This window comes from Arachis ipaensis, chromosome B5 (assembly GCF_059453495.1).
Source record: "Arachis ipaensis isolate K30076 ecotype BB chromosome B5, ASM5945349v1, whole genome shotgun sequence".
Taxonomy (NCBI): domain Eukaryota; kingdom Viridiplantae; phylum Streptophyta; class Magnoliopsida; order Fabales; family Fabaceae; genus Arachis; species Arachis ipaensis.
The window spans coordinates 133,752,276-133,765,221 of record NC_142440.1 but is presented as its reverse complement, the minus strand read 5'-3'; the positions used below and the strand labels follow the sequence as shown (position 1 = coordinate 133,765,221).

General features: G+C 41.3%; 1 protein-coding gene and 1 non-coding gene across 2 annotated transcripts; both read right to left on the bottom strand.

Moving 5' to 3' along the window:
- Positions 1-284: 284 nt before the first annotated feature.
- Positions 285-833, bottom strand: LOC148565847 (uncharacterized). The gene has a single exon (XM_088487259.1). It carries the CDS (start codon positions 831-833, stop codon positions 285-287), a length of 549 nt encoding a protein of 182 aa, XP_088343385.1.
- A 3,712-nt stretch (positions 834-4,545) lies between these two features.
- LOC148565846 (small nucleolar RNA R71) lies at positions 4,546-4,652 on the bottom strand. Its single transcript, XR_015884133.1, has one exon. It is a non-coding gene; the product is annotated as a small nucleolar RNA R71 (small nucleolar RNA).
- Positions 4,653-12,946: the final 8,294 nt, after the last annotated feature.

The window sequence follows — 12,946 nt, the reverse complement described above, 5'->3', positions numbered from 1 at the left end:
GGGTTCATACCGGGCATGTCGGAGGCTTTCCAGGCGAAGAGGTCAGAATATTTCCTTAGTAGCTCAACGAGTTGTTCCTTCAGGCTTCCTTCCAAGTTAGTTCCTATGTTCATGGTTTTATCAGAGTGGTCTCCGATTTGGACCTCTTCTACCCTGTCTATAGGTTGAGGGTGCAACTCTTCATGAACTTGGACTCCACTCAATTCAATGGTATTGACTTCTTTGCCCGCCCCCGAATTACCTTTCAAATTAAGGCTCTCATTATAGCATTTCCTTGCTAATTTTTAATCCCATTTGATGATAGCAATCCCTTCGGCTATAGGGAATTTCATGCAGAGGTGGGGGGTTGAATCAACAGCTGCAAGTCGATTCAAAGTGGTCCAGCCTATTAAGGTGTTGTACGCCGAGTTTACATTGACTAGGATGTAATCGATGTTTAACATCTTCGATTTTACACCCTTTCCAAAAGTGGTGTATAACGAGATGTATCCCAAAGGTTGGATCAACATATCTTCCAAACCGAAGAGACTGTTGGGATATGCCTTTAGATCATTCCCTTCCAGCCCGAGCTTATAGAAGGCTGGTTTGAATAGGATGTCGGTCGAGCTACCCCGATCTATCATGGTTCTATGGAGGTTAGCATTTGCTAGAATCATGGTTATCACCACGGAATCATCATGCCCAGGCGTTACCCCTTGAGCATCTTCTTTGGTGAACGAGAGAGTGGGTAAATCGGATGGTTGACTATCTTCCATGACTTGATATACCTCCTTGAGGTGTCTTTTCCATGATGATTTTGTTATTTTCCCTCCAGCAAATCCTCCATTGATCATGTGTATATGTCGCTCCGAGATTTGAGGTGGATGTTCTTGTCGTCCTCCTTCCTCATTCCGTCTTCTTTTCCTCGGGTCGTCCGACTTATCAGCCAAGTATCGGTCTAGTCAACTTTCTCTGGCTAGCTTTCCTATGACATTCTTCATATCGTAACATTCATTGGTAGAATGTCCATGGAGCTTATGGTACTCACAGTATTATGTCTGACTTCCTGCCTTCTTGTGTTTGATTGGGCGAGGTGGTGGAAGCTTCTCCGTGTGGTATATTTCTCTGTAAACATCCACCAGGAAAACCCTAAGATGAGTATAGTTATGGTATTATCGATGTTTCTCTACATTTTGCTCCTCCTTCTTTTTGGGTTCCTTGATGCCAGGGCATTTTGGCCAGTTTCACTGACCTTTTCTTTATTGTTTTTAGGGTAGTTTCATGCATTTCCTTAGGAAATAAGCTGGTTTTGGGTAGATATTCACTTACATCTTGATTCAAGCATGCATTGTGAAATTTACATGATTTCATGAGAATTTTGCAGGAATTTAAGGACAAATTGGATGTTGCATTTCCCATGACTTGGACTAGAACTTTGATGCACTTTATTGCTTGATTTCAGGACAAAGGAAGCAAAGAAGAACCACATTAGTGGCTACGTTAGTTACACTAACGTTAACACTAACGTGGAATGGGAGTAACTTGCAAAGTTAATGAGAAAAGTGATTGCCAATAACGCTCTCGAAGCCATCATTGCCCACGTTAAGAGTCACGTTAACTAAGTTAACGTGAACTCTAACGTGGAAGAAAGGAAATGGAGCCAACGTTAGTGACACTTAACATTATCACTAACGTTGGACCAAGCTCATAAGTGGCCACGTTAGTCACCACGTTAACTTAGTTAACGTGGCCTCTAACGTTAAGAAGAAAGGGGGGAAGCCAACGTTAGTGACATTCAACATTATCACTAACGTTGGCCAAGTCACATTAAGCCACGTTAACTCCCACGTTAACCTAGTTAACGTGGAAGCTAACGTGAGGAAACAAGGTGGTCGACAATGTTAGTGACACTAAACATTGTCACTAACGTTGGAAGGAACCCACACAAGCCCCAATAAACCACGTTAACTTAGTTAACGTGGAAGTTAACGTGAAGAAGGGAGGTGACGCCAACGTTAGTGACACCCAACATTGTCACTAACGTTGGAAGGAGCCCACACATGCCACCATGAGCCACGTTAACTCCCACGTTAACTTAGTTAACGTGGAAGCTAACGTGGATAAGGGAATGTTGAGCTAACGTTAGTGACACTCAACTTTGTCACTAACGTTGGAGATGGCTAGCATGGCCACGTTAGAAGCCACGTTAACCTAGTTAACGTGGACTCTAACGTGAGAAATAGGGGCACATTGGAACGTTAGTGACAATGGTAAGTGTCACTAACGTTCTCGAAGGTTGGCAAGCCTACGTTAAAAGAGCCACGTTAACTAAGTTAACGTGGACTCTAACGTAGGGAAGGGGGAGATTTCTCAATGTTATTGGGAAAGGTGAGTCCCAATAACGTGTGCGAAGGATAAAGGGGCAACGTTAGTGGCAACGTTTGTTCCACTAACGTTGAGGTTAACGTGGCTCTTACTTGGGTGAGGAACGTTAGTGAAAAAGTTGAATATCACTAACGTTCTCGAACCCATATTTTCACTGAACGTTAACACCACTAACGTCCTGAGCTAAAGTCTCTGCCCACTTCACACTTTCTCTCTGCAAGTAAAGCCAAGCCCAATGAAAAAGATAACTGCTTCAAACTCAAGATCCAAAGGCCCAGACCCAAGACTTGAAGAACCAACTAGAAGAGTAGAAGAGTAGTATATATAGGAGTAGCTTTGAATTAAATTGGGGAGTTGGAAATTATAGGGAGCCTCTGGGCATAGAACTACTCTCTGTATTTTACTTTCTCTGCACTTCTAGTTTTCATCATGTATTCTCCATCTTTGTTTTCATTTTTCAGAGGTATGAACAACTAAACCCCTTTCATTGGGTTAGGGAGCTCTGTTGTAATTTGATGGATCAATACTAGTTTTCATTATTCTTCTTCTATCTTTTCTCTTGATTTTACTTGAAAGCTTTCGATCTTCATCCAATTGGGTAGTTATCTTGGAAAAGAAGCTATTCATACTTGGATCTCTTCTGAACCTTGAAAGAGGAATGAAGAGATCATGCTAGAAATGCTTTCTCATGCTGGACCAAATTGGGTTTGGATGGATATGTGACTATAATCCTCTCAACACTTGATTTGGGAAATGCATGTGGTATAATCAGTGACCATACTTCATCTCTTCTCATGAGCAATTGACCAAGGAATTGGCTATTGATCAAGATTTGAGAGATTGAATTACAAGAAATTGTAATTCAATCACTTAAGATTGCCAAGGAGATCAATGAGTGCATTGATTGAGGAAGAGATGAAAATGAAATTGATCCGGAGAATGCAACATCTCCTAAGCCCAATGAACTCCCCATTTCTGATCTTACCCATTCTCTTTATTTTCTGTCATTTACTTTCATGAGCGATTCCCCCATTCCCATTTACAATTCTGCACTTTACTTTCAGTCATTTACTTTCAGTTCTTTAATTCTAGCATTTACTTTTTCTGCATTTACCTTCCCGCAATTTTATTTTCTGCAATTCTAAACTCAAATTCTGGATTCGCTCAACTAGAACATTCCTCTAATTAAAGTTGCTTGATCAATCAATCCTTTTGGGATTCGACCTCACTCTATTGTGAGTTTTTACTTGACGACAAATTTGGTACACTTGCCGAAGGGAAATTTGTCACGAGACAAGTTTTTCGTGCATCAAGTTTATGGCGCCGTTGCCGGGGATTGATTGTGCATCAACAATGATTAAATTGGAAGATAACTAGATTGAGCATTTTTGTTTTGTTTGATTTAATTTTTTGTTTGAGTCATTTACTTTCTGTTTTAGTTAATTTCTTCCCTTCCCCCTACTCTTTCTTTGTTATTTACCATTCATTTCACTAACCCACTAACTGTTTGATATATTGCATCACTCACACTAACAGTAATTCTGACAGAAATACTTTCTGCACTTATTCTCTTTGCTTGTACTAGTTGGTTGTATGACAGGGAGAAAAAGCGGGGCTTCAACTTCTTTTGATTCTGAACCTAAGAGGACCTTCTTGAGATTAAGAAGGGAAGCAAGAGAAAAACGTGTAGTTGGTGCTGAGGAAGAGGAGGAATACTTTGAACCAAACATGGAAAAAAACATGGAAAATCATCGTGAAGAAGAAGCTCACAACCATGGCGGAGGAGGACGAACAAATCATGCTGGGGAGGATAGAAGAGTTTTAGGCTCTTACATCAATCCAAACCCAGGAAACTGTGGAAGTAGCATTCAAAAGCCAACCATCCATGCCAACAATTTTGAACTGAAGCCACAGCTCATCACCCTTGTTCAGAACAACTGTTCGTTCGGAGGGAGTGTCCAAGAGGACCCCAATCAACATTTAACCACCTTCCTGAGAATATGTGACACAGTGAAGTCTAATGGTGTTCATCCTGACGCCTATAGACTGCTCTTATTTCCATTTTCACTCAAGGATAAGGCAGCCAAGTGGCTGGAGTCTTTCCCAAAGGAGAGCTTGACAACTTGGGAAGATGTGGTGAACAAATTCTTAGCAAGATTTTACCCCCCTCAACGAATCAATAGGCTGAGAGATGAGGTCCAAACTTTCAGGTAACAAGATGGTGAGACTCTATATGAAGCATGGGAGAGGTTTAAGGACCTAACAAGGAGGTGCCCACCAGATATGTTCAATGAATGGGTGCAGCTGCACATTTTCTATGAAGGGCTCTCTTATGAGTCAAAGAAGGCCGTAGACCATTCATCTGGAGGATCTTTGAACAAGAAGAAGACCATTGAGGAGGCCATAGATGTCATTGAAACAGTAGCAGAGAACGACTACTTCTATGCTTCCGAAAGAGGGAACACAAGAGGAGTGATGGAGCTAAAAAATGTAGATGCTCTGCTGGCTCAGAACAATCTCATTACCCAACAACTGGCTGACCTCACCAAGAAGATGGAGAGGAACCAAGTAGCGACAATCACCACTTCATCAACAACCCAAGAAGGAGTGAATGAAGAAGCAGAGGTAAGTCAGGAGCAAGCCAACTACATTGGAAATTCACCTAAGCAAAACCATGATCCATACTCCAAGACCTACAACCCTGGATGGAGGAATCACCCAAACTTTGGGTGGGAAAATCAACAAGACCAAAGCCTTGATCAAAGACGCCCAAATCCCAACAATGCAAGCCACCAACACTTCACATCTAGACCATATCAACACCCCAATAACAACACCTCTCCACATCCACATCAAAACCAAAATAACTTACCTCATCCTTCCACTTCTAATCATGATCTACAATCATTTGATGACAGACTCTCAAGGATTGAGAATCTACTTGAAGGCATGGGCAAGGAGATTCAAGACAACAAGGTGTTCAAGGAAGAAGTGCGAGCCAGTTTCAAGAACCAGGGAGACACAATCAAGAGGTTGGAATCTCAAGTGGGGTATCTCTCTGAGCAAATTCCCAAACCCACAGATGGATTCCCAAGTGACACAGAGAAGAATTCGAGAGGTGAAACAAAGAAGGTAAGATGGGAAGATTGCAAGATGGTCACTATAAGTGATAAGGAGACTGAGGACAAGCCAAGCAAGCTGTCAGAACAACCTGAAGATACCTCAGTAGAGAAGAAGGAAAAAGATCATCAAGAACCAGAAATCTCACAACAGGAGCTACTGAGACTCTATGCACCTTTTCCCCAACTGCTCAATGGTGCTGTGGAGAAGAGAATATACTCAAGGTTTCTAGATTTGTTTGCATCTCTGCATGTCAACATACCATTCATCAAGACTATTCAACAAATGCCTGCATACATCAAGTATATGAAGGAGCTGCTTCCCAGGAAAAGCTCACTCAAGGGAGGCCAAACTATAGTGATGAACAATGAGTGCAGTGCACTCATTCAACCACAGTTGCCTATGAAAAGAAAAGATCCAGGGAGTTTTCATGTCCCCTGTGCCATAGGGGAAACAATGTTTGATAAAGCACTCTGCGATTTGGGAGCAAGCATCAACTTAATGCCCTTATCCCTGGTGAAGAAGCTGCAGATCAATGAGATATTGCCCACAGATGTAGTCATCAGGCTGGCTGACAAAACTCAAAAACAAGCAATAGGGGTGGTGGAAAATGTGTTGTTAAAGGTTGGGAAATACTTTCTTTCCACAGACTTTGTCATCTTGGACATGGAAGAGAGTCACACTCACCCAATCATATTGGGAAGACCATTCCTAGCTACAGCCAGAGCACTCATAGATGTGGAGCGAGGGGAGCTAATATTGAGGATCCATGATGAACGACTCAGCTTTAATGTCTTCAAACTCTCGCAAGAAGAAGATCAAGAAAACAAAGAACTAAGCAATGATCATAATGAGATGCTGACAGAGGAAACAAGCACTGAAGCACAACCAGCCCATCTGGGAAAGCCCTTGGTTGATAAACAAGGAAATAAGCAGTTGTCACAGCTCAAGGAAAAGCTGGAGGAACCTAAACCACCAGAGACATGTGAAGACAACAACAAAATTTCCTTAGAAGAAGAAGTCACCAAGAGCAAGGCAACATCAAAAGGGACAAAGAAGAAGATACCAAGGGGGTGGAGGAACAAGAAGATCCCTACGGAAGACTTCTCTCCAGGGGATAAAGTGATCTCAGCTTACTTCCCAGATATTCCCCCTAATCTCTCCACTGTACCATCTCAGTTACCTAAGGTCTTCACTATCAACAGAGTTCTCTCCTTGGAACATGTAGAGATCATTGATACAACCAATGGATATAAGTCCAAGGCAAGAGGGGAGGACTTGAAGCATTATCAACCTCCCTGATGAAGGAGAAACGTCAAGCTAGTGACGCTAAAGAAGCGCTTCATGGGAGGCAACCCATGTTTTATTAGCTTTTACTAGTGAATAAGTCAATATTCATGAATTCCAACCCAAACTTGACAAACACTTGGTGAAATCCTTATATTGCAGTAAATAGTGAAGAACAAGTTTGGTGTTCAAAGCGTGCCAAGAAAGCATGAATGCAACTGAAAGCATGCTAGTCTTGGAGCTTTGAACAGAACTTTTCATCACAGTGCTCCAAACTAAGTTTGGTGTCACCCCATGGTGCCACAAATTTGCATATAAGGATACACAAGTAGTTAGTTAGTTGGAGTTCATAAATAAACAAATCCTTTTTCTCTTTTTACTATTTTAGCTGTAAAGTTTAAATTGTTTTTTTTATTATTAATTCTTACCTTTCTTATTCTATCTTTATAGGGAAAGGGAGAGGAGCATTGAAGGGGATTGATTGGACAACTAAATGAAGAGGGCTCGGACACCACCAAATGAGGAACTACACACTTGTTCTAAAAAGGGAATGCATTGGAAAATGTTGACATGCAATATTGAAAAGAATGAGACCCTTGAAGACCGAGCAATCTCCATCATAAAGTGGTGATCCTTGTCCTTTATCCATGCACAACCCCAACCGTCCATCAAGCAACCACTCCATTAATCCACACCCTTCATCCACTCATCACTTCTCTATATAAGTGGATCCAATCCGCACCATCTCCACATTCGAAATTCCTATCCCTTGCACTTCACTTTCCAGCAACTAGTTCTTCAACTTTCCACTCTCTAAATCCTACATTTCTTCCCTTCACTACACCCTTTTTCGCATTAACTTCATTCATGGCAGCATCAAGCTCCAAGAGGCAAAAGAGGAAGGAACCAATGGAGAGCATTCTTTTTTATGAGAAGAGATTCAAAACTGCCTTTCATGAACGAGAATTTGAGCGGATAAAGCTCAAAAAGATACTGCTCGAGTTAACCTTCCAATTCAATGAAGACGAGTGCCCACAGATTTGGGAGAAGATTGAACAGAGAGGGTGGCAAAGGCTCACTAATCCAGAAGGGAAAATCAATGCGAACCTCATCAAAGAGTTCTACACAAATGTGGTCAGAGAAGACAAAGCCAGGGCCCCAACCTTCAAAAGTTATGTGAGAGGAAAGGAGGTGGACTTCAGCCCAATTGCTATAACAAGAGTTCTTCACCTGAAATCACCACACTTTGATGAGCCCAGTTATCATGCAAGGATAAGTAGGAGCCCAGACAATGATGAGCTCACTGAGATCGTGAATGACATCTGTGTTATAGCAGCTGACTGGGAGAGGTATGGAGATGGGAGACCCCGGTTCATCAAGAGGGGAGACCTTAGCCCGGAAGGCAAGGGGTGGTTTGAACTCGTGAGGAGATCCATCCTTCCAGCTGCAAATAATTCAGAGGTAAATATTAATCGAGCAACTATGGTACATTGCCTAATAGAAAGTGGAGAAATCAATGTGCATGAACTTATAGCTGAGGAAATTCAAGATTCAGCTAAGAAGCTTGAATCAGGTGCCAGACTTTGGTACCCCAGCACCATTCTCCGATTGTGTACAAAGGCCAAGGTAATCTTTGAGGATGGTAATCCAGACTGGGTGCACCCTGGGAGGCTAATGACGATCCAGCGTCTGGAATATACTACACCTGCTCAGCAACAGAGAAGGCCACAAATAGGAAAACTAAAGACAAAAGAAGGAGCTCACCAAGAGGAGTCTCATCAGGAAGAATATCAACAAGAAGAGCATCCTTACCCAGTCGACTTGAATATGAATCACCTTCTAAAAGCCATTGAAAATTTGGGGATGAGACATATGGAAGGACAAGAGCAAATACTAAACTTTCAGTCCAACTGGATGAGCCAACAAGAAGAGTGGCAAAAACAACAAATGGAGCAGCAACAGGAACAATACTCCCAGCTCACTCAAGCCATCCACCAAGTTACTGAGAGGCAAGAACGTCAAGATAAGCATTTGCAGGAACTCAATCAGCGACAAATAGCTCAGATGAAAGCATTCAATGAGTTCACTGTACTTAATGAAGGACGGCAACTACATAGGGAGGAGTTCAACGTAAACACTCAAGCCAAGTTGAACTACATGTCTAGTAATATGCATCATCTACACTATGCCATCCCTACATATGATGAGGTCTAAAAAGATTTTGTAGAACAAGAAGAGAGGAAGGTGAAACAGCAGAAGGAAACACTCAAGAAGAAGATGGAAGATGGTGGTTTCTGGAAGAAGCTGCTTGGAAAAGGCAAGGGAAGTGGGAGCACAAGCAATCAAGAAAAACACCAAGAGGACAAGCAAGAAGGATAGCATGGACATCCACAAGAGTAAAAGGTGGTGGAGTTCCTTCTTTGGTCCATCTTTTTCTATGCTTTAAATAAGGAAGATCTTGTATGAAATAGAACATGCTTCCATGTTAGTTGAACTTTTTAAATTCTGTCTTTAAAGTTTTCTTTCTGAATAAGTCTATGTTTGCTAGTCTTTATGTTACTACATCATCTCCTTACTTACTTGTATACCTATCCCTTTGAATCAAATGAAAAGAGAATGAGTGTTTTTAAAGACCAGAGAGGAGTTCATACTATGGAGTGAGTTCATGAGTTTATGGTATAGTCATAAATTAGCTAAGTTGGTTCAACCATAAGGTGGGAGGACAACTATCTGTCAGGAATACTATGCTGGAGACACACCCCATGAGACTAGCTAAATAAGAAGATCCTAATAAGAAAAAGGGAAAAGAAAATAAAGGTTAAAAAATAAAAGAAAAAGAGTAAGTAATAAGGCTAGGCACCAATGGTTTTTATCTTGAGGCATGTGTCTGTGGTGCTCCTGTGTGAGGGATCTACTTGGATGAATAAGCTCTTAGGGGTGCCTTATCACTTGGTAACTTGGGTTAACTAACTCGGGATTATCAGCTGAAAGTCCACTATCAAGAGTAACCCTCAATACAGAGCATTTAGTAACCCAAAGAGGTGCTGGACACCAAGGTCTCAAGAAAAGAAAATAAATAAACTATGTGCCTGTGGTGTGTATGTATGGGGGAGAGACTTGAGCAAGTAAGTCCTTAGGGGTGCTTCAACACTTAGCACCTTGAACCAACTGGTTCGGGAGTGTTGGCTGAAAGCTTATTTTAAAGAGTTGTCCCCTTAGAGAGCACTTAGCCTAAGAACAAAAATACGCCCTGAAATGACAATAAAAGGATCAATGAATAAAAGTCTCATGGGATGCAATCACAGTGAGTACTCTAGGACATGATAAAGGTCTGAAAGCCAGGAATGAACCGAAGTTGCTATGCATGAAACCACCATAAAACCAGGGACATGAATTCCACAAGAATGACTCATTTCTCTTGGCATTCCATTCATCATTCTCTTGCTCCAGTACTTGCTTAGGGACAAGCAAGCTTTAAGTTTGGTGTTGTGATGCCAAGGTATTTTGGCCAGTTTCACTGACCTTTTTTTACTGTTTTTAGGGTAGTTTCATGCATTTCCTTAGGAAATAAGCTGGTTTTGGGTAGATATTCACTTACATCTTGATTCAAGCATGCATTGTGCAATTTACATGATTTCATGAGGATTTTGCATGAATTTAAGGACAAATTGGATGTTGCATTTCTCATGACTTGGACTAGAACTTTGATGCACTTTATTGCTTGATTTCAGGACAAAGGAAGCAAAGAAGAACCACATTAGTGGCTACGTTAGTTACACTAACGTTAACACTAACGTGGAATGGGAGTAACTTGCAAAGTTAATGAGAAAAGCGATTGCCAATAACGCTCTCGAAGCCATCATTGCCCACGTTAAGAGTCACGTTAACTAAGTTAACGTGAACTCTAACGTGGAAGAAAGGGAATGGAGCCAACGTTAGTGACACTTAACATTATCACTAACGTTGGACCAAGCTCATAAGTGGCCACGTTAGTCACCACGTTAACTTAGTTAACGTGGCCTCTAACGTTAAGAAGAAAGGGGGGAAGCCAACGTTAGTGACATTCAACATTATCACTAACGTTGGCCAAGTCACATTAAGCCACGTTAACACCCACGTTAACCTAGTTAACGTGGAAGCTAACGTGAGGAAACAAGGTGGTCGACAACGTTAGTGACACTAAACATTGTCACTAACGTTGGAAGGAACCCACACAAGCCCCAATAAGCCACGTTAACTTAGTTAACGTGGAAGTTAACGTGAAGAAGGGAGGTGACGCCAACGTTAGTGACACCCAACATTGTCACTAACGTAGGAAGGAGCCCACACATGCCACCATGAGCCACGTTAACTCCCACGTTAACTTAGTTAACGTAGAAGCTAACATGGATAAGGGAATGTTGAGCCAACGTTAGTGACACTCAACTTTGTTACTAACGTTGGAAATGGCTAGCATGGCCACGTTAGAAGCCACGTTAACCTAGTTAACGTGGACTCTAACGTGAGAAATAGGGGCACATTGGAACGTTAGTGACAATGGTAAGTGTCACTAACGTTCTCAAAGGTTGGCAAGCCTACGTTAAAAGAGCCACGTTAACTAAGTTAACGTGGACTCTAACGTAGGGAAGGGGGAGATTTCTCAATGTTATTGGGAAAGGTGAGTCCCAATAACGTGTGCGAAGGATAAAGGGGCAACGTTAGTGGCAACGTTTGTGCCACTAACGTTGAGGTTAACGTGGCTCTTACTTGGGTGAGGAACGTTAGTGAAAAAGTTGAATATCACTAACGTTCTCGAACCCATATTTTCACTGAACGTTAACACCACTAACGTTCTGAGCTAAAGTCTCTGCCCACTTCACACTTTCTCTCTGCAAGTAAAGCCAAGCCCAATGAAGAAGATAACTGCTTCAAACTCAAGATCCAAAGGCCCAGACCCAAGACTTGAAGAACCAACTAGAAGAGTAGAAGAGTAGTATATATAGGAGTAGCTTTGAATTAAATTGGGGAGTTGGAAATTATAGGGAGCCTCTGGGTATAGAACTACTCTCTGTATTTTACTTTCTCTGCACTTCTAGTTTTCATCATGCATTCTCCATCTTTGTTTTCATTTTCCAGAGCTATGAACAACTAAATCCCTTTCATTTGGTTAGGGAGCTCTGTTGTAATTTGATGGATCAATACTAGTTTTCATTATTCTTCTTCTATATTTTCTCTTGATTTTACTTGAAAGCTTTCGATCTTCATCCAATTGGGTAGTTATCTTGGAAAAGAAGCTATTCATACTTGGATCTCTTCTGAACCTTGAAAGAGGAATGAAGAGATCATGCTAGAAATGCTTTCTCATGCTGGACCAAATTGGGTTTGGATGGATATGTGACTATAATCCTCTCAACACTTGATTTGGGAAATGCATGTGGTATAATCAGTTACCATACTTCATCTCTTCTCATGAGCAATTAACCAAGGAATTGGCTATTGATCAAGATTTGAGAGATTGAATTACAAGAAATTGTAATTCAATCACTTAAGATTGCCAAGGAGATCAATAAGTGCATTGATTGAGGAAGAGATGAAAATGAAATTGATCCGGAGAATGCAACATCTCCTAAGCCCAATGAACTCCCCATTTATGATCTTACCCATTCTCTTTATTTTCTGTCATTTACTTTCATGAGCAATTCCCCCATTCCCATTTACAATTCTACATTTTACTTTCAGTCATTTACTTTCAGTTCTTTAATTCTAGCATTTACTTTTTCTGCATTTACCTTCCCGCAATTTTATTTTCTGCAATTCTAAACTCAAATTCTGGATTCGCTCAACTAGAACATTCCTCTAATTAAAGTTGCTTGATCAATCAATCCTTTTGGGATTCGACCTCACTCTATTGTGAGTTTTTACTTGACGATAAATTCGGTACACTTGCCGAAGGGAAATTTGTCACGAGACAAGTTTTCCGTGCATCATTCCTTGCCTTTATCGCGAGGTTGGTAGGGCAGGTTTGGCCGTGCGAAAGATTCCGTGAGTTAGAAATTTTCCTCCATGTTGATGTATTTCTCTGTCCTTTCTTGGACTTCATTCAAAGAAGTCGGGTGTCTTTTAGATATTGATTGGGAGAATGATCCTTCTTTGAGGCCATTGACTAAGCCCATAATCACAACTTCATTGGGTAGGT

Excerpts from the sequence above, each read along its gene's own strand:
- LOC148565847 (XM_088487259.1), bottom strand. The coding sequence starts at position 833 with ATGATCAATGGAGGATTTGCTGGAGGGAAAATAACAAAATCATCATGG.